A 21093-nucleotide genomic window follows, 5' to 3' on the forward strand; every position below is an offset into this window, starting at 1 on the left:
TGCTCAATTGTTATGATTGTCTCCATTATACAAATGAAGACAACTGAAGATTGGGTGATGTACTACTGGCTCGAGGTCACCAGTTTGTCATTTATAAAACCAGAACCTCAGGGCTAGAGCAATAGTGCAGCTGGCAGGGCACTTGCCATGGGCTAGAACCCAGGCATTCCATAGGGTCCCTCAATCACTGCCAGGAGTGATTCCTGAGTGCAGAGCCAGGAGTAAGTCCTGAGCACCGCCAAGTGTGCCCCCCCAAAGACTTACACCCCAGCCAGTCTCCAAAACCTTTGCTGTATTTCTAGTGAGCTGCCCAAGAAACTGTGGTAGTGGCAAGAGACAGTCTCTGTGGTCCAGAGGGAGTACTAAAATGGATGATTCCAGCTGCAAAGGCAGCATCTCCTACCCCATTCCCTACCCTGGTGCCTCAGTTTCCTCATCTGTGAAATGGGACCCCATGGGAGGTTCCCCACTTGGTGGGCCGGACGGGGCAGATTCTTAACCCAGGTAATGCCTGCCTGAGTGCCTGAGGGGAGTTTGGCCTCCGTGTTTTGTGTGTGTTTGCGGATTGCCTGGCAACACGTGCCCAACTCTGCACACCAGTGCCTGGAGGCACAGGCTGGCACAGGCTGGCACAGCACCTGGTCTCCAGGAACGGCATGTTCAGGGCTTCTGACACAGCTGGGAGCACATCAGTCCTGTCCTGTCCCTTGGAACCACAGCCCCACAATTCAGGGGTGCTCTCTTCACCCTGGGTTACAACTGGGATGCCCCAATGTGCTGCCACAGGGGGTCACATGCTCACCGCTGAAGTGTGTGGGCTTTGAAGTCAGTCACCCTGGGTCCAAGTACAGGCTTGGCAATGATTTGCTGTGTGACTGAGAGTAAGTGTTTTAACTTCTCTGAGCCTAGGTTTCCATCTCTGGAAAAAGGCATCTGCCAGTACTCATCAGACAAGAGGTCAGGTTTCAGGGTGCAATGCATGCAGGCCAGCGTGCAGGTCCCATCTAGAGCTCTCATTTCTCTGTGCCAATTCTGCACCTAGCACTCTTTCTTCCTTCCTTCCTTCCTTCCTTCCTTCCTTCCTTCCTTCCTTCCTTCCTCTTTCTTTTCCTTTCTTTCTGTTTCCTTTCTTTCTGTTTCCCTCTTTCCTTCTCTCTTTCTTTCTCCTCCCTACCTCCTTCCTTCCTTGTCATTCACTCTCTTTTCTCTCTCCTTCCTTCCTTCCTTCCTTCCTTCCTTTCATTCTTTCTTTTCCCTTCTTTCTGTTTCCTTCTTTCCTTTCTTTATCTTTTCCCTTCTTTCTGTTTCCTTCTTTCTTTCTGTTTCCCTCTTTCCTTCTCTCTTTCCTTCTTTCTCCTCGCTACCTCCTTCTTTCTTTGTCGTTCACTCTCTTTTCCTCTCTCCTTCCTTCCTCCCTCCCACCAACTCCCTCTTTCTTTCTTTCTTTCTTTCTTTCTTTCTTTCTTTCTTTCTTTCTTTCTCTTTCCTTCTTTCGCCTCCTCTTCCTTTCTTTCTTTTTCTTTCTTTCTCTTTCCTTCTTTCTCTTCCTCCTTCCTTCCTTCTTTCTTTGTTGTTCATTCTCTTTTTTCTTTCTCCTTTCTCTTTTCTTTCTGTTTCCCTCTTTCTCTCTTTCCTTCTCTCTTTCCATCTCTCTTTCCTTCTTTCTCCTCCCTCCCTCCTTTCTTCTTTCTTTGTCATTCATTCTCTCCTTCCTTCCTTCCTTTCTTTCTTTCTTTCTTTCTTTCTTTCTTTCTTTCTTTCTTTCTTTCTTCTTTGTGTGGGGCCACAACCGTGGTACTCAGGGCTTACTCCTGACTCTCTGCCCAGGGACCACTCCTGGTAGTGCTCAGGGGGACCCTCTGGGATTCTGGGGCTCAAATCTGGGCTGACTACACTTGAGGCAAATACCTTCCCTGCTGTACTATCACTCTGGACCCTCGATTTCTTTTGTCATTTCCACTTTGCACACAAGGGAACAGAGGCCCAGAGGGGTCCAGAAGCTTGTGTAAACTCACAGAGCCCCCACCCAGCACAGGCCTGAGGACAGGACAGGCAGTGACTGGACAGAAGGATGGTGGGGCTGTATCCATGACTATTCTCTGACCTGTACTGACATGCAGGAAGGGGAACCTCTGCTGGGTCAAGGGGACACCGGGCAGACAGGCTGCCAGCTCCTCGTGCCCACTGTCCACTTCTCCTTTCTCCAGAACAGCTCTGATTCTTCCAGTGCTAGGCACAGCAGGAAGTGAGATCCAGAAAAGGAAGAAGGCACACTTCTGTTTTCTTAGGGACACTGAGCGTTTGTGGGTTAGGGGGTACAGCTGAAGCCTGACCTGCATCTTCCATCCTGGGATGGAGGCTGTTGGGCAGATTTTCACTGCGAGGAATGGTAGATGCCTCATCCACCAAGCCTCCCTGCCTCCCCACCCCGCTGCCAGGGCTTAGCTGTGTTTCCCGGGATGCCAGGCGCAGTACTGTGTGAGTACTGGAGATGTACTGCTCTCATCCATCCCCTAGGCAGTGATGAGCATTGAACATCGTCTGGGTTTGGTAGGTTCAAATTCTCCTAGGCAAGTGACTTAACTACCCTCAGTCTTCATTTCCTCATCTTGGAAATGGACGCAAATCTAGACCCTCACTTCACAAACATGGGGGAGCATGGATATAGTTCTAACACAACACTGTTCAGAACAGAGTTGTTATCCCCAAAAGTCAGTCATGGTTAAAAAAAATATTTTTAGAGGGAGTTTCTCAGGGAGTGTTCAGGATCCTGGGGACCACTGCTGGCAACAGTTGGCCAACAAGGCTGGAGCAGTTCAGTACTGGGACCATTCAGAGCCAGATTCAAAAAAAATTTTTTAGGGGACCGACCGGAGTGATAGAACATATAGGGCACTTGTCTTGCATAGGGCCAACCTAGGTTTGATGCCCACATGCCATATGGTTCCCTGGGTACCATCAGAGTGATTCTTGAGTGCAGAACCAAGAGAAATCCTTGAGCATCACTGGGTGTGGTCCCAAAATCAAAATTAAAAAAGAGAGAGAGAGAGAGAAAGAGAGAGAAGGAAAGAAAAGAAGGAAGGAGGAAGAAAGAAAAAAAAAGGAAGGGTGGGGTTTGAGCAATAGTAGACTGGGTAGGGTGTTTGCTTTGCACAAGGTAGACCCAGGTTTGATCTCTGGAATACCATATGATCGCCTGAGCACCACCAGGAGTTATCCCTGAGCATCGCTGGGTGTGACCCCCAAAGCTGAAAAGCCAAAATAATATAGACAGAAAGAAAAAAAGAAAGGAGGGGAGGAAGTGAGAGAAAGAGAAAGAAAAAGAGCAAGGAGTTGGAGAGATAGTATAGCAGGTAGGGTGTTTTGACCTAGTTGATTCAGGTTTGATTCTGGCATTCCATATAGTTCCCCTGAGTCCCACCAAGAATGATCCTTGAATGCAGAGCCAGGAGTAAGCCCTGAGCACCACCAGGTGTGCCCCCAAAAGAAGCCCAAAAGAAGAAGAGCAAGTGGAGCTGGGGCAATAGTTCAGTGGGGAGGGCGTTTGCTTTGTATTCGGCAGACATGGGTTTGACCCCTGGCATCCCATATGGTCTCCCAAGCACCACCAGGAGTGATTCCTGAGTGCAGAGCCAAGAGAAACCCCTGAGCATTGCTGGGTGTGACCCAAAAAGCAAAAAAAAAAAAAAAGAAGAGCAAGTAAGAGAGGAAAGAGAAAGAACAAGAAAAGAGAAAAAGAGGGAGAAAAAGGAAGAGAAAAAAGGAAAAAATGAAAGAGAAAAAGAAAGAACTAGAAGGGTCGGAGCGATAGTACTGTGGGTAGGGTGTTTGCCTTGCACACAGTCGACTCGGGTCTGATTCCCAGCATCCCATATGGTTCCCTGAGCACCGCCAGGAGTAATTCCTGAGTGCAGAGCCAGGAGTAACCCTGAGTATCGCTGTGACCCAAAAAGGAAAAAAAAAAAGAGCTATAGAGAAGGAAGGGAGGGATGACGGGTGGGAGGGAAGGGAGGAGAGCTATAGCCCGTCATCTGTGTCCCCTCATTGAACACTCCATTATGTCCATTTTACAATTCTCTCAATGAGACCCAGAGTCTTTCTTCCACCTGCCCAAGCATCTGGGATTTGAACCCAGAACCTCTGGCTTGATTCTTTGGCATCTCAAAGCACCAAGGCCGGGAATCTGGAGACAGGAGAGGGAACTGGTAGGTATGGACGAAAGGCCAGCTGAAGTTGAGGGGAGTAAAATCTGGGGTCTTACCTGCAGGGTGCAGTGGGTGAGAGGGTAGATGCCACTCAGGCCTGGGGTCCAAGCCACCTCCAGCTCGGTGGGCTGGCTGGAAACCACGTGGAGGTCTTGTGGCCGCTGGGGAAGCACTGTGAATAGGAGACAGTGGTGACCCTGGGGCCTCTGCCCTACCTCTGCCCTTGACCCTTCACCTATACCCTCTGACCCCTGTTCTCCACGCCTCTTTCCTGTCACCTGTGATGGTGGCTGTGCGCGATGTGGTGACACCCTTGGCATTATGGGCTTCGCAGGAGAATGAAGACGTCTTGTTCAAACCTGGGGAGTCACACGAAGGGGTCAGAGGGGGTCAGGGGGCCCTGAGCTGGAACTGCCTGATGAGCAGCAAGGGGCCATATGATGGGAGGGCAAGGCGCTGGGAAGGTGGGCACAGTGTAACATGCTGACACACACATACAAACATATACACAAACATGCCTATTCACACAGAAGAGACACAAACACACTCTTGGAAAAACACAGAAACACTCCCAGACACATACTTCTATGTAAAAGTACCCCCCCATCCCCACCCACACCCCCACAAACTACCTGGACATACACAGAGACACACCCAGGGACTTGAGCAATAGTACAGTGGGGAGGACACTTGCCTTGCATGCAGCCAGCCTGGGTTTGATTCCAGGCACCCTGTATGGTCCCCAGATCAACAGTAGGAATGAGCACAGAGCCAGGAGTCAACCCTGAGCACTACCAGGTGTGGTTCCAAAACAAAACACAAAAGACACTCAGAACATCTGCAGAATTGCACACACACACACACACACACACACACACACACGCAAGGCACCACCAGTAAACTCACAACTCCAGTAAGAATCAAGCCCAGGAGGTTGGGGGGGTGAATTTCATGCCGAGTTTGCTCCATTGTCAGCCTGGCCCCTCCCAGCCTATCCCCTGCTGGCCGCCTCACTTTCCCATGTGCCTTCCCCCAGCCCTCATTCCAGCACCCTGGCCTCTGCATCTTGGGGTTTCTGGAATGCAAGCCTCCAGCACCCCCTTCCTAGGGGAGCCACTTTGCCCTCTGCTGCCTCTGCTGGAAGCATCTCCCGGTGTTGGACATCTGCCACCTCCACAGCCTCCACATGGGCTCTGGTCATTCTGTCCCTGAGACATCTGCCCCTCAGCCGTCACCCGTTACACAGTCTCCAGGCGTCCCGCTGTCAAGGCCACTGACAGGCGAGCGGCATGGGTGGCCGGGGCCAGCTTTCTGCCTGCTTTGGCCTTTGGCCTTGGCTCTCAGGGGAGCAGGACACACAGTAGGTGGTCTTACCTGGGCACAAGTGGATTCAATTGCAAACTTCAGGGTGTCTGTGTGAGCAGAAATGGGATTGTGTGAGGGCTGGCACAGCAGCTCCACAAGGGGAGTATGGGCAGTATAAACTTCATGGAGGAGGGCCAGGGTTAATCCCTGGTCCCATATGCTTGCTGGGTAACCGAGCCTGGAAGAGCAGTCCCTGAGTGCAACCTGATGTGTCCTGGGAAGAAGAAGGAGGAGGAGGAAGAAGAGGAGGAGGAGAAGGAGAAGGAGAAGGAGAAGAAGAAGGAGGAGGAGGAGGAGGAGGAGGAGGAGGAGAGGAGGAGGAGGAGGAGGTGGAGGACAACTGAGAGTTGAAAGTTGGTTAAGGGATATACATGATAACCTTTCGGTATCTGTATTGCAAACCATAATGCCCCAAAGGGAAGGGAGAGAGTGAGAGTGATCAAGAGTGAGACTGATTAAGTGAGAGTGTGAGTGATAGTGATCGAGTGAGAGCAAGAGGAAGCGAGATAGAGAGAGAAGAAAAGTGGGAGGGGGAACAGGAGGGAACCTGGGAACATTGGCAGTAGGAAATGTACACTGGCGAAGGGATTGATGTTGGAACATTGTATGACTGAAACCCAATCATGAACAACCTTGTAACTGGTGATTCAATTAAAAAAAAAAAGAAATGGAATATTGGGCTAGAATGATAGTACAATGGGGAGGGTGCTTGCCTTGCATGCTGCCAACCTGGTTTCTATCCCCAGCATCCCATATGCACCCCAAGCCACAGGAGTGATTCCTGAGCATCGCTGGGTGTGGCCCCCAAACAAAACAAAATAAATGGGATCTGATCACTGAGCTCTCTCACTGGCTTGTGTGAGCTGAATGGGTGCTTTGGAAGGTCTGGGCTGGGCTTCACCCCTTCCCGGCATTCCCCCCTCCCCAATGGGCTTCACCCCTTCCGGGCACTCCCCCCTCCTGGGGTGGCAGACACACTGACTCACACACAAAGGTAGAGACAAGCACGTGAGACAGGCACCCGGCCAGGCACACGCGGACCCAGGCGAGCTGGCCCACAGCGTGCCTGGCCCAGCCGCCTATGCGAGTTGATGCACTTCGGTGTGTGTCTGGGGACGCTGCTGGTTCCCGCCTCCCCGCCAGCACCGAGTTTCCTTTTTGGGGAGGCCGAGGGAGTGGACTGAGATGCAGGGCCAGCAGGAAGAGGGTGGGCAGGGCTGCGCTACTGCCAGGCCTCGCAGTGCTCAGCCAAGGTCAGGTGCCTGCGCAGCCCCCGTGGGCGGCCCAGGACAGGCGCGGGAGGCTCCAGCTGCACGTGGGGGGCGCGGGGAGACGCGGGGGGGGGGCGCGGAGGAGGAGCCTGGGAGGCGCGAGAAGCTGAGGATAGGGGTCTCCCAGGAAGGGCCATGGGGGCGCATTGAAAGAGCCTGGGGGGTGGCGCAGGACCCGCCGGTTACCCATGAGGAGCGCGGACTTTGGAGCCGGTCCGCTCCAACCGCAGCATTCCCGCCCCCGCGTGAGTCACCGCAGTCCCCTCCCCCGAGGGGCGACCCCACCCGGGGCCCTCTGGAGGCGGGCCATCTTGAGGGAGGGGGAGAGCGTAAGCCCCCCTTGCTTCCCGCAGACGCTCCCCCACGAGGCTGGAGCGCGCTCAGGCCAGATGTGCTTTCCAGATGTTCCGGGGCCTCCTGCCTGCGGCGCCCCCCTCCCTTCCTTTTTCCAGGGACTGAGCGGGACGGAGGGAGAGAGAGAGGCGCCGCCCTGACTCACACAGAAGCACAAACAGCCAAATTCCTGGACGTGGCCTCTTCCCCCTACCCCCCCCCCCCCCCACTGCGGGGGCGGGATGGGGGGGGCCGCTGACAAGCACAAACCCAAAAAGGCCTGCCCGGAGCCAGCACCCGCAGTCCTGACAGTCCTTAGGCGCCCTGTATCCACAGGGACACCCACATCCACACACCAAGGGCTGACAGGTGGCAGGAAAAGGCATCAGGCGCCCTGGCACGCACTCACACTCTCTCTCTCTCTCTCACACACACACACACACACACTTGCACACACACACATGCATGCACACTCTCATGAACACGCACACACACATTCACAGTCACACACACATTCACATACATTCACAAACTCACGTACATACACATATACAAATACACATTGGCACACACACACACACACTTGACACATTCAAACGTGCCAGTGCCAGCTGGACTAGTGGGCGGGCACTACCACCCCCTGCATCGCAAGCCACATGTCCGGAGTGACCAACACACCTGCAGGTAAGATCGGACCCACGGACAGCAGGAGAGAAGTCTGAGGCCGGCTTTTTGACCACACACTTGACCTAGCCTCTTCCGCTCCAGCCCAACTGGACACAGGTTGCCTTGCTCCCCCTCACTGCTGACCACGGGCCCCTGGGTCATCCTGCCAGATGCACACCCCCACCTCGTGCAGAATGGGGCACACACCTCAGGTTCTGGTGCAAAGAAGCAATGGGAGTCAACATCCCCAGGAAAATGCAGGCCCCCCCCACACCATACTGAGGGGGGATACAGACCCCCTCTACCCACATTTGCATATACACAGATACAAAAGTTCGTGTGAGGCTCACCATCCACATGTGGTTCCCATGATGCAAACCCAGGTTACTCGGGGGCTCACACATACAAATGGCCTTTGGGTACAATCTGACTTTGCCAGGGACCAGAGCCCCCATTAAGACACATTTCTGACCAGAAAAGCTGCTTCTTTGACAAGTAGCCAGGACTCCCCCCAACTGCTCCTCACACTGTCATACTGCCACTCCCCCCACGCATGCACACATAATGATCACATGCGCCTGTGCGCGCGCGCACACACACACACACAAGCACACACTTGGGGCCCTGAGTACATCCCCAATTCCAGATATACAAGGACATAAAAATAAAGACCCATGGGTTGGAGTGAAAGCACAGCAGATAGGGTACCTGCCTTGCATGTGCCCTACCAGGGTTAAATCTGTCCCATATGGTCCCCTGAACCCAGCCAGGAGTAATTCCTGAGTGCAGAGCCAGGAGTGACCCCTGAATATTAGTGGGTCTGACCACAAACTTACCAAAAAAAAAATGATCCAAGGGCCAGAGAGGCAGTGCAGGAGGGAGGGCTTTTGCCTGGCATGAGGCTGATCTGAATTTGAACCCCAGCATCCCATATGGTACCCCGAGTCCTGCCAGGAGTAATCCCTGAGTACAGAGCCAGAAGTGAGCCCTGAGCACTACTGGATGAGATCTCACCCCCACCCCTAAATAAATAAAAACAAAAGACCCAATGCACAACAACATACATGCCATACACACCAGTTGGACAGAACCCCGAGATGATACACATATATGACAACCATACACAGGAGGCCAGAGCGATAGTACAGCAGGTGGAGTGCTAGCCTTACGTGTGACCAACCTGGTTCGATCCCTAACATCCCATATGGTCCCTGAGCCTGCCAGGAAGTAATCTCTGAGCTCAGAGACAGGAGTAAGTCTAGCAACCAAAGCCTCCCAAACAAAAACAAACAACAAACCAGACAGTCTGGAACAAAGAGGGTCCTACTGTTCCCCACCACCACCACCCACACACAGCTCTAGAGGAACGTAGATACCTCCCGGACACCATGACCCACAGGAGTACGCTGTGGTGGGCATCACACTAGACCCTCTCACCCCTGAGTGCCCCCTTTCTCTTGCCCACATTGGGGGAGGGTGGACTTTCCCTTCGCCCTCCCTGACTCTGAATCCAGGGTCCTGGAGGCTGAGTCAGACTCGGCTTCTGGCCTGAGTCATCCCACCTCTGGGGGTGGGGGCTGCTCACCGCCACTTCCTTGCACACTCAGGGGCCCCGGAATGCTGGGAATGTGGGGCCCTTCCTCCCCCCCACTGCACCCTCTGTCCAGAGTCCCCTCCCTGGCCCAGCAGATGGACACAGCGGGTCAGGGACCAGCCTGCTCCCTCTGTCTCCCTGTCTGTTCCTCTTTCTCTCCTTCCTCAGCTCTGCCTTGGACCATGACGGGCCCCCAGATGGCCCCCATCTTTTCCCAAGGGGATTCTCCTCCTAAGGGGGTGACTGTCCTCCTGTCGCCCCCACTCTCCACCTGTTGAGACTGTGCTCTGTTCCCTCCAGGCTGTTCCCTTTCTGTCGCTGCCTTTCTTTTGGCCTTCTGCCTCCCCCCATTTCTCAGTCCCATCAGCCCCACCCGCAGTGGCACCCCTGAAGGGCGGGTCTGTTGTGGGGGGAGGTGGAAGGGCACACGAGTCCTGCGAGGTCAAGGGCAGACAAAGGGCGTGAGGCCCACTCACGCCTGAGCCATGGAACAGCTCACAGGAAACCGAGCACAAAGAATCCCTTTCAGAGATGCTAGTGAATGGAAGGAGTGAGAGGGACAGAGGGACGGGGACAGACACACAGAGAGACGCAGGACAAAGACACGGAGGGAGGGGCTAGGCAGAGGACAGGGTTAAGACCCTCGCCTCGCACACAGCTGGCCCTGATTTGATCTCTGGCACCACCTTTGGTACCCTGAGCCTCACAAGGAGCGATCCCTAAACACAGAGAGAGAAACAAGCACGGCTGGGTGTGCCTGCCCCCCAAACGCGAGCCAGAGAGGGACAAAGCCTGGGAACAAAGGTACAAGGACAGGGTAATGAACAAGCACAAAGTCTTCCCTGGCTGCCCACTGCTCCCCTGCCAGGGCCCTCAATACCAGACTGAACCGTCCATCCGCTTATCTAGCCCTTGTCTGCCTCCATCTGTCCATCCTGCGGGACTCACCAGGAAGATGCAGCGTGTACTGGGGGCCAGGCCCCGGTGCGGGGGGTAGGACTGTGGCGTCCTGGAACCAGCGGAGATCCACGGGCTCCGGGGGCCCCTGGGCCTGGCAGCTCAGATTGAAGGGGGTGTTGGCGACCACCGCCCTGTCCTCCGGCTCCTCCAGGAAGTAAGGCAGGCCTAGGGTGGGGAGGCAGTGACAGCGGCTGGGACCCTCTGAGTGCCCCCTGAAGTTGATGCAGGGTCCTCCCAGGGAACTCTCCAGGATTCTCCATCCCACAGCGGGGCCCCAGGCCAGGACAGACAGGGTTACGTGGTGCCTCTGAGGTCCAGAATGTTCCCTCTCAAGCACACCTGCCTTGGGACAACTGACAGACAGATCTCCCACCCCCAAGACACTCAGCTTCTCCAGCACATGAACCCCTGTCCCACCCCCTCCCAGTCATTTAGCAGCTCCTCGCTCCTGACCCCTGCCACCTCTGATATCCCTAAGCTGTCTTGGGGGGACACTCCCAATACCCCCAGCCCCGGGCTCACCCTCCAGCCCCACATAGCCAGGCTGGGACACAAACGTCTTCCCGCCGAGGACCACAGCGCACTGGTACCAGCCAGCATCCGAGATCTGCAACGAGGAGATTCTGGGGGGCCAGAGAGGGACAGAGTTTCAGTGGGTTATTGGAGCTGGGGGACAGCCACAGGAGACTTGTTGGTGAGAACCTGGGGATGTCGTAATGAACCTGACCTTGCGGGTCAGGGGAGAAAAGGGCAACCCAGGGGCATGGCAGATGCCCAGAGTGGTCACCATGTTCCCAGCCCAGCTTCCCAGCCAGGAAGGCTGTGACCCGGACACTATCCAGGGGTTGGGGGTCCCTAACAGGGCGGCTGGAGCAGGGGGGCTCGCACCGGAGCTGGCTGACCACCTTCCAGTCGTCCTGCCCGTCCTCGCCCAGTGGCACCTGCGTCTGGGTGCTGTCTGCCAGCTCCAGGACCTGGCCGTCCCGGAGCCATGTCACCTCTGGGGGCTCCTCCTGCACCTGGAGCTCACACCGAAGGGAGCCCATGAGGCCCCGGGCCCCTGTGACGTTCCCGGGGCTCCCCACAAAGGGGTTTCCTCCGGCCTGTGCACCTGCAGGGAGAAGGAGCTGTTAGCTCTGAGGCCCCCTCCCCTGGCCCGGAGCTCTGGAGTCCCTCAGCCCTGCCCGCCGGCACCCACAGCTATGACCTCAGTCAAATGTGGGCAGCTTTGGAAGGGCCCAGAATCCTCCTGGGGGACTGGGGCCGGAAGACTCCAGTCTTCATCTGTCTGTCCCTCTGGCTGTCCATTCCTACATCTATCTGTCTGCTCCTCCATCCATCCCTCTGTTTGTCTATCCCTCCATCCATTCATCCCTCCGTCCCTACATCTGTCCATACCTCTGTCTCTCCATACATCCATCTGTTTGTCCCTCTGTCCATCCATCCATCCATCCATCCATCCATCCATCCATCCAGTCTTCTGTCCCTCTATCTGCCCACCCTTCTGTCCCTCCCTCCTCCCTCCCTCCATCCTTCTGTTTCTCCATTTCTTTATCTGTCCGTCCCTCCTTCTCTCTGTCTTTCCAGCCGTTGGTTGGGAAGCAGGCCGGGATCTGGCCGCCTCCCACGCCCTGCACTGGCCCTGCTCCCTGGGCCTCCCTGAGGGTCTCCAGGGACTTCATACATCAGACTGGGGGACGGCGGGGAAGAAACTGGGGCACGGTGGGGGTGGGAGAAGCCAGCTGGGAAGGAGAGAGAAGTCAGAGAAAGTCAGTCCTGGGACGCAGAGACCCACCCGGAGTCAGAGAAAAGGAGAGCTGGGGATGGGAGGGAGAGAGAGACAGACAGACAGACACACACACAGAGAGAGAGAGAGAGAGAGAGAGAGAGAGAGAGAGAGAGAGAGAGAGACAAGGAGACAGAGAGAGACAGAGAGACAGAGTGAGAGACAGAGACACAGAGATGCACAGAGGGACACAGAGACAGGGAGAGAGACAGAGACACAGACACGGGGACAGAGAGAAAGGGGGAGATCTGCAGAGGAGGAAGCTGGAAGCAGCCGGGCTGGGTCCAGACAGGGACAGGCACTGGGGGGCAGGCAGGAGTGTGGGGGGGTACAGAGATCCAGCTTCCCTCCTTGAGCTCCAGTGAGGGGCCTCCTCTGGAGCTGAGGGTTCTTTCTAGAAGATTCTGATCTGGGAATCCCGCCTGCTCTGTGCCGGTTGAACTGAAGTCAGTGCCCACCCTGTCCTGTCCTGTCTGTCCAGCTATGTGTCTGTCCCACTCCTCCTGGTGCCTCTCTTTGCCGTCCTTCCTTTCCTGGCCCTCTGTTGATTTCATCAGTGTCCCACTTCTTCTCCCTTGTCCCCCCTAAGCGGAGCTCTAGAGGCACCCCCACACCTGCCATCCCTCCGCCCACACACCCCAGCCCCCCACCATCACTCACCCCAGGGGGTCGCACTCCCCCAGCAGCTCAGCGCCAAGCACCAGGCCAGCACGTCCCTGCCCATCCTCGGCACCGGTGGCCAATGCCAAACTTTCTGCCGAAGTTGCTGGGCAGCCCAAGGCGGGAGGGGGCAGGGCCGGGACAGCCCGGCCCTCCCCCCAGCTCTGGGCTCCGGGAACTGGCACTGCCTGCCGGGCACCGCGGGGTGGGGGGACTCACCCTCACCGGCTCTGCTCCCCGCTCCCGGCGCCCTAGTGCTCTGTTGCCCAGGCCCAGCTCGGGGCTTCACAACTTTCACCCCGCCCCTGCCTCTCCCCCACTCCACTCCTGCCTCCGCCCACCGGCCCGAGCCTAAGGGGCCACCTGGACTTGGAAGGGTTAACTGGGAGAGTTGAGGACCAGCCCCGTCTTAAAGGGGCCCTGGAGGGGAGGCAGCAGAGAGGGGGCAGGGGCTGCTGGTGGCAGCACCCCTAATTCAGAGGCTGTGTGCCTCTAGCCGGCTCTGGGCGCTGTCCCTCCAGGCTGTCTGGGTGTCTGGTAAACATTCCTCCCCAGCTCCGCTCCCCTTTCTGCCCAAGCAACCAACGCCCCCTTGCTGCCTCCACCCCCCAGCCCTGTTGGCCAGCCCCCGGCAGGCCTCATCCCTGGGCTCTCACTCCCCTTCAAGCTCACAGCCTCCTCGTGAACACAAAAGACACACAGACATACAGACATGCATGCTTGCGCGTGCACACACACAGACACAGACACAGACACACACACACACACATAGACACACACGCACACAGATACGCACAGAGACTGACACCCACACACACATAGACACACACACGCACACAGATACGCACAGAGACTGACACCCACACACACATAGACACACACACGCACACAGATACGCACAGAGACCCACACACAGACACACACGAGTAACACACAGACACACAAGCGCACAGATCCACACAGAGACCCACACATGCGCGCACACACACACACATGCACACACAGACACACACACATACACACACATGCACACACAGACACATAGACACATACACATACACACAAGCGCGCAGTGACTGGAGGCCGGACAGGCAGAGACATGCAGGCCCTACCATCCATGGACACTCTCAGACAAGCCGGGTCAGGAAGCCCATTCCAGGAGAAACCTCAGGAATGGGGGGACATTGCCTAGTGGTGGGCATCTCTGGGTAGTGCCCCAGGAAGTCTCAGACAAAAAGAACCACCATGGCAGGGGGGACCAGAAACTGCCCAGACCTATGTGGGACCCCACTCCACATAGGTGGGGCTCAGCCAGGGACCTTGCCTATAAGAGGGGACAGTCTCAGCAGGCCCTCTGGCCTGTGTCCAGTGGTTGACCTTGCAGGGCCTCTGTATCTTATTAGTTTGCTGGGCACTTCCTTTGCTTCTGGGGGTGGGGGACTGTGTTACCCTGAGAGCTCCTGAATCCACAGATACTGTGCATGGCTTCAGGGAAGGTTCTGTGCTTTGTAGGGGGGGGGAGGGGTGTCTCAGCTAGCAGTGTGGAGGAGTGGGGGGACTGTGGGGAGTGGGCTCAGGCTTGCTCTCTGCTCTTGATGGGTGTGATTGGGATCAGTGTCCTGTCCCCTTCTCAGCTTCCCCTGCCAGCTCCTCCCACCACCCATATGGGTCACCCCCCTCTGTGCCCTCCAGGACCCCTGCTTGGCGTCCTCCGTCCTCCACATCTGCACCCTCCCTCCTTCTTCTCTCCCTCTCCCCACCATCTTTCTTGCCCCAGCACAACCCTCCTCCTGGCTTGTCTCATGAGGGAACCCCGATTTCCTGCCCCCCTCCCCTTGTCTTTCTCTGTTCTTGGAGGCTTGAGCTCACCAGACCACTGTGTTGCTCTCACACTGGCTTGTGCTCGCCAGGGTTCACGTGCCTTGTCTTGGCATTCTTGGATGCTCCGGCACACCTTGTTGAAGCACAGAGTTGGGGTGCAGTTCCTGGGACTGCCTTGGGTACATGTGGGTGGCACCAGGGATTGAACTCAGGGCCTAGGACTTGGAAGGCACTTTATTTTTGTTTGTTTTATTCTTTTTGGTGGGGGCACACCTGGAGAAACTTGGGGTTTACTCCAGGCCCTGCACTCCTGGCAGTGCTTGGGAACCATATGGGGTGCCGGGGATTGAATCTGGGATGGCCATGTGCAAGGCAAGTGCCCTCCCTGCTGTACTATCACTCGGGCCATCTGATCTTTCTTCTGTGTATATCTGTGACCCCCCCCCATCACACACACACACACACACACACAGAGTGAAGTGAGGTCTCAGCCCCACCTGCCGTGTTATCAGCAGTTCTCTCCAAGGCAGGCGTTTTGAGAGCCACACTCCCGAGCAACTCTCATGGATCAGACAGGATTGTTCACGATCAACCCAGTGACCCCCAGCTCTGCGCCTCCTTAGGACGAGGTCTGTGTCCTGAGGTCAGTGTGTCCCCCGCCGCCTGCCCCTAAGCTTGATATGCTTAACATTCATTCCACACCTAAACTTGCTCTGTCTTTTCTTTCTCAGAACAACGGCCTTCGAGTGTATGTGTGTTGGTGCATGTGGCCCAATTTCCTTCTCTGTCCTGACAAGGTAACCTAGAGATACATACATACCACCATCTGGAGCTGTGACGGGGAATATCCAGTCCCTGAGTTGTGTAACGTCCACGAAGCCCTGAAGCCCCAGTGCATGCTGGGACAGACATAGATGCATCTCATTGCCTGCCACACTGGGGGTGGGGAGGAACATTCTCACTGTATGGCAGAAAATGTACCTTGGCACAAAAAAGTTTCCCTACTCTTGATCTAGGTCTACAGAGATACTGATTTCATGTTCTTTGGAGATCTTTCCCAGAGTGAGTTGGCTGGGTCATATGCTACCTTTATTTTGTCGTTGTTTTATGTTTTGTGGCCACACCCAGCAGCACAGGGCTTACTACGACTCACTCCTGTGGGGGTTCAGGGGACTCTATGTGGTTTAGAGATTGAATTCAGGTCAGCCTCTTGCAAGGCAAGGCCCTATCCACTGCACTATCGCTCTGGCCCTATTAAAAAAAAGTTTATTTTTAATTTGGGACTCCAAGCCAGGCTGTTTTCATTCAGGGCACCCCAAAGTGGGGTGGGTGAGAGCCCTCCCCACCCCAAGGGACCCAGCCCTGGCAGCTAACCAACCGCCGCCACATTCCAGCCTGCTTTCCGGACACATTATAGGACATCTTCTACCCATTTTCCATAATTGCCACACCATATTTGATGGGGTTCAGACAATAGGCAACAAATCATAGAGAGAAATATATAAATATATGCCTCTCGGGGAACCCGGCAAGCTACCTAAAGTATCCCACCCACACAGGCAGAGCCTGGCAAGCTCCCCATGGCGTATTCGATATGCCAAAACCAGTAATGACAACAGGTCTCATTCCCCTGACCCTGAAAAAGCCTCCAATCATTGGGAAAAGATGAGTAAGAAGAGGCTGTTAAAATCTCAGGGCTGGGAGGAATAGAGACATTACTGGCTCCCGCTTGAGTAAATCGACGAACAACGGGATAACAGTGATATAGTGATTTTTTTTTTTTTTGGTTTTTGGGTCACACCCGGCGATGCTCAGGGGTTACTCCTGGCTCATGCACTCAGGAATTGCTCCTGGCGGTGCTCGGGGGACCATATGGGGTGCTGGGAATCGAACCTGTGTCGGTCATGTTGGCTGCGTGCAAGGCAAACACCCTACCCGCTATGCTATCGGTCCAGCCCCGATATAGTGATTTTTAATTTGAGGACCTTCAGACTGTCTTCCAAGAAAGACCTCAATAATTTAAATTCCCACTAACAGTGCCCAAGCAGTACAGGTATGGGCAATGGGGCATTTGACTTGATTTTGTTGCAGGTGGTTCAGTAAAGTGGGGAGCAAGGGAGACTGACTTGAGAAAAGAGTGTTTCCACTCTTTTGCTTGACCCACTTCAGCACCAGTGCTCAGGGGAAATGCCCAGCCTAGATAAGGTCAGTCTCAACCTTGGCACAGTCATTATGGGTCCGTCGCCTTTCCCTCATAGGAAAGAATTTCAGGTTGGAGCATAGTACAGTGGGGAGGGCATTTACCTTGAATGCAGCTGACCCAGATTCAATCTCTGGCTTTCCCATATAGTCCCCTGAGCACTGTCAGGAGTGATTCCTGAGTGCAGAGTCAGGAGTAACCCCTGAGCATGGCCAGGTGTGACCCAAAAATCAACAACAGCAACAAAAAAATAACAAAGAAATAAAGAGAAAAGAATTTCAGGAGGAGGTGAAATGGTGAAGCAAGAAAGTTTTTATTGAAACATATTTAGAAAGATGTGAGGGAGAGAAAGAAGTGAGTGTTCATGAGAGAACATAGGCTTCTCCAGGGTGGAAATGGGCAAGCAAAGATACATGGGGTGGAGCTGGAGCGATAGCACAGTGGGTAGGGCGTTTGCCTTGCACGAGGCTAACACGGGTTCAATTCCCAGCATCCCATATGGTTCCCCAGCACCGCCAGGAGTAATTCCTGAGTGCAGAACCAGGAGTAACCCCTGAGCATCGCTGGACATCTTCTACCCATTTTCCGTAATTGCCACACCATATCTGATGGGGTTCAGACAATAGGCAACACATCATAGAGACCCAAAACACACACACACACACACAAAGATACATGGAGATAAGCAAGTTACAGTTTCAAGGGAGAACACGGACTTGAAGAACACAAACGGCCTTTGGAAGCAGTTATATATATATATTTTTTTCATTTATTGGCTTTTTGGGTCACATCCAGCGATACTCAGAGGTCATTCCTGACTCTGCATTCAGAAATTACTTGTGGCAATGCTCAGGGGACCAACCTGGGTTGGCTGCATGCAAGGCAAGCGCTTTCCCCGCTGTACTGTATATATCACTTGGGCCTATGCTTATTTATTTATTTATTAAAGGTAAAAGGTAAAGGCCCTCCCGTCGTTCATCGATTTGCTCGAGTGGGCCCAGTAATGTCTCATTGGAGACTTTGTTGTTACTGTGTTTGGCATACCGAATACGGGAGCTTGCCAGGCTCTGCTGTGCGGGCGAGATCCTCTCGGTAGCTTGCCGGGCTCTCCGAGAGGGACGGAGGAATCGAACTCGGGTCGGCCATGTTGGCTGCGTGCAAGGCAAACGCCCTACTGCTGTGCTATCAAAACATTTTATAGTCTTTAATAAAGCACAAGAAACATTTAACATATCTCTCCACAAACTTTTGGTGAGATCCAGACAGCAATATGTCATTGACAATTTTTTTTTTCTTTTTGGGTCATACTCAGAGATGCATAGGGATTACTCCTGGCTCTGCACTCAGGAATTGCTCCCTGCGGTGCTCGGGGGACCATCTGGGATGCCGGGAATTGAACTCTGGTCGGCCACGTACAAGGCAAAAGCTCTACCCGCTGTAGTACTGCTCTGGCCCCTCAGTGACAAATATTTTGTCTTTTTGTTTTTGGATCACACCTAACCGTGTTCAGGAGTTACTCCTGGCTCTGTGCTCAGGGAGCATTCCTGATGGGGCTCAGGGGATTCTATGAGGTATTGGGAATTCAGCCAGTGTCAGCAGTGTGAAGGCACGCACCTTAACTGCTATACTACCTCTCTAGCCCCTTAATTCTGAAATCTTTGGAGTTCAGTAAGTTTATATTAATCTACTTTGCATTCATATTTTGTTTCTGAACTCATCATAAATCTTCTCAACTTGCTTTTTTTTTGGGGGGGGAGGGAGTCTGGGAACTACATAGGCGGTGCTCTGGGAACCAAGTGGTACTGGAGATTGAACCAGGGTCAAGCACATTCGAGATAAGCACCTTAATGCATGTGCTCTCTCTGGGTGGTTTTTCTCAGTGTTTATGTCAACGCAGGACAATGATCCCCCTTCCTTAAATAGATGAGCGTGTTGGTTTTCCAGATTCCAACTTCCCTGAGTCACATTTTGCAGAGGAAAGCAAGTCTAGAAGGAGGAACTGGGGGTGCCGTTCTCAAGCAGACACTTTTTTTTTCTTTTTTGGGTCACCCGGTGATGCTCAGGGGTTACTCCTGGCTCTGCACTGAAGAATGACACATGGCGGTGCTTGGGGGAACCCTATGATTGCTGGGGATCGAACCCAGGTCAGCTGTGAGCAAAGTGGATGCCTTACCCATTGTACTATTGCTCCGGACTCCTGAGTAGATACTTTACAGTACTGAACTTGGGAGCTAACTCTGTATCTTCCCGGTAACCCCCAGCCTCCATGGTGCTTTTCAGATCCTACCATCATGAAACAAAAGTAGCGTGCCTGAGTGATGGGATAGCAGGTAGGGCACTCGCCTTGCATGTGGCCAGTCAGGGTTCAATCCCCAGCACTCCACAGGGGAACCCCGCCAGCAGTAATTCCTGAGTGCCAAGCCATGAGTAAGGCTTGAGCACAGTTGCCTGTGGCCCCCAAACAAGCAAAAAGTAACAAAACAAAACCCAAGAATGTAGCATCTAGTTTATTCCTAAATGTTCCAGAACTTTCCATTTATTTATTTTTTTCTTTCAAACATTTTATATCCTTTCAGTTAAGGTGCCATGGGCTGAAAAGTGACGACGTGAGGATCTGGTCTCAATTCCAGCTTCCTGTTCCCTCCTCTACCGTGGTAACACCACGGAATCTACTAAGTAAGGAGACTGTGGCGAATGATCAATGTGCGCTGGAGCCTGAGGAATCTGCCATACTTCGGACTGGACTTCGAGAGGGGCTGGAGCAATAGCACAGCAGGGAGCGTGTTTGTCTTGTACGTGGCCAACCCGGGTTCAATTCCCGGCATCCCATAAGGTCCCCTGTGAGTACTGACAGAAGTAATTCCTGAGTGTAGAGCCAGGAGTAACCCCTGAGCATCGCCAGATGTGACCCCAAAAGTCTAAATAAATAAATATAAATAAAGGCCTGAGAGAATACTGTATGGGGGAGGGGAGGGGAGGCAGCTGGCAAAAGCTTTGAGAAGCACCTCGGTGAATGGGACCCCTAGCTTCACCCCTGGGATTGTCCCACATGGCGAATGCTATTCAGATGACACTGTCCTTTTGGTATTCTGGTGGGCACCGTGTTTAAGTATGTGACCCTGGGTGAGAATCTCAACCTCTAGGTGCCTTGAGTAGGGCCAACAGGACAACCAAAGGGACCAATTGGGTAGGACATTTATTTTTGTGGGTGGGGGGACATGCAGTGATGCTCAGGACTCATTCCTTGCTCTACATTCAGGGATCACTCCTAGAGGGGCTTGTGGGACCCTATGGGATGCTGGGGATCCAACCTGAGTGAGCTGCGTGCAAGGCAAATGTTTCCCCTCTATATAATCTCTCTAATTCCTTGAGGAGGGAAAGGACAATTCTAAACAAATACCCAGGGCAGGCTGGACAGGTGGAGAGCAGTGTGGCAGAGCAGGTGGGAGGTGTGCAAGGAGGCCCCCTCAATAGTCTCAACTCCGCGGGGGGGGGGAGCTTGCTAATGCTCTAAGAACCCACTGGTGGGATGGGGTGGATGGAAGATGCTTTGCTCTCAGAAATGTGTCTTCAATTATCTTCCGGGATTTGCCTTAAGATACTTTTAAGAAGTTGAAAAAAGAAGCGTAAAGTCCAAGGTCACCAAATGAGGCGCGAGGTGGGGGGGAGATCCCGGAGTTTTTCCCAGGGTCTGATAAATCTTTCCTCTGTGCTTCAGTATAGGAGCGCCCCTGGTTTCCCCAGGAAGAGGAGGCTGGAGGGGAAGGGCAGAGGAAGAGGTCAGGGCCGGACGGGGGTCTAAGTTCCAGCCTCTGCTGGCCGGGTTCAGAGTTCCCTGCACCCTTGGACTTTTCCTGGCTGGGCGCCTGGCCCTGCCCCTCACCTTCTCCCCCTCCCCCTCCCCCTCCCAAGGCCCCACCGGAAGTGAGCCCAGCACTGCGCCCCTCCCCGTGTCCCACATCTGGAGCTGATGTCAGCAGCAGGGTGTGTGGGGGGGAGATGTTTTTCTGCTCCCGCCCAGCCTCGAGGGAGGGGTGGACCCCCCATCCCCACCCCTTACTCACAATGACAGACCCTGTCATCACTAGGACCTGCCTCTTGCTAGATCGGGAGCCAGAAACCAACTTTTATTGCAAAATGGGGACCTTCCAGTTCCCAGGATGGATGTCACACTTGGCCTGGTCCCCTGGTGCAGGGAGTCTGTGTCCCCCTCCCTCCCTGAGGTCTAGCTA

At 54.2% G+C, this 21093-nt stretch overlaps 1 protein-coding gene across 1 annotated transcript in view; it reads right to left on the reverse strand.

Moving 5' to 3' along the window:
* Nucleotides 1-13071, reverse strand: part of AXL (AXL receptor tyrosine kinase) — a 28032-nt gene extending 14961 nt beyond the window's left edge. The window contains exons 1-6 of the mRNA XM_056136763.1: nt 12841-13071; nt 11283-11505; nt 10917-11017; nt 10383-10559; nt 4484-4564; nt 4262-4377 (exon numbers count right to left, since the gene is read on the reverse strand). Of these exons, the coding sequence (XP_055992738.1) occupies nt 4262-4377; nt 4484-4564; nt 10383-10559; nt 10917-11017; nt 11283-11505; nt 12841-12904 (762 nt within the window). The 5' untranslated portion in view covers nt 12905-13071. The remainder of the gene's footprint in view (nt 1-4261; nt 4378-4483; nt 4565-10382; nt 10560-10916; nt 11018-11282; nt 11506-12840) is intronic.
* Nucleotides 13072-21093: the final 8022 nt, after the last annotated feature.

The sequence above is a fragment of the Sorex fumeus genome, unplaced genomic scaffold, assembly GCF_029834395.1.
Source record: "Sorex fumeus unplaced genomic scaffold, SorFum_2.1 ptg000122l, whole genome shotgun sequence".
NCBI classification, from domain to species: Eukaryota; Metazoa; Chordata; class Mammalia; order Eulipotyphla; family Soricidae; genus Sorex; species Sorex fumeus.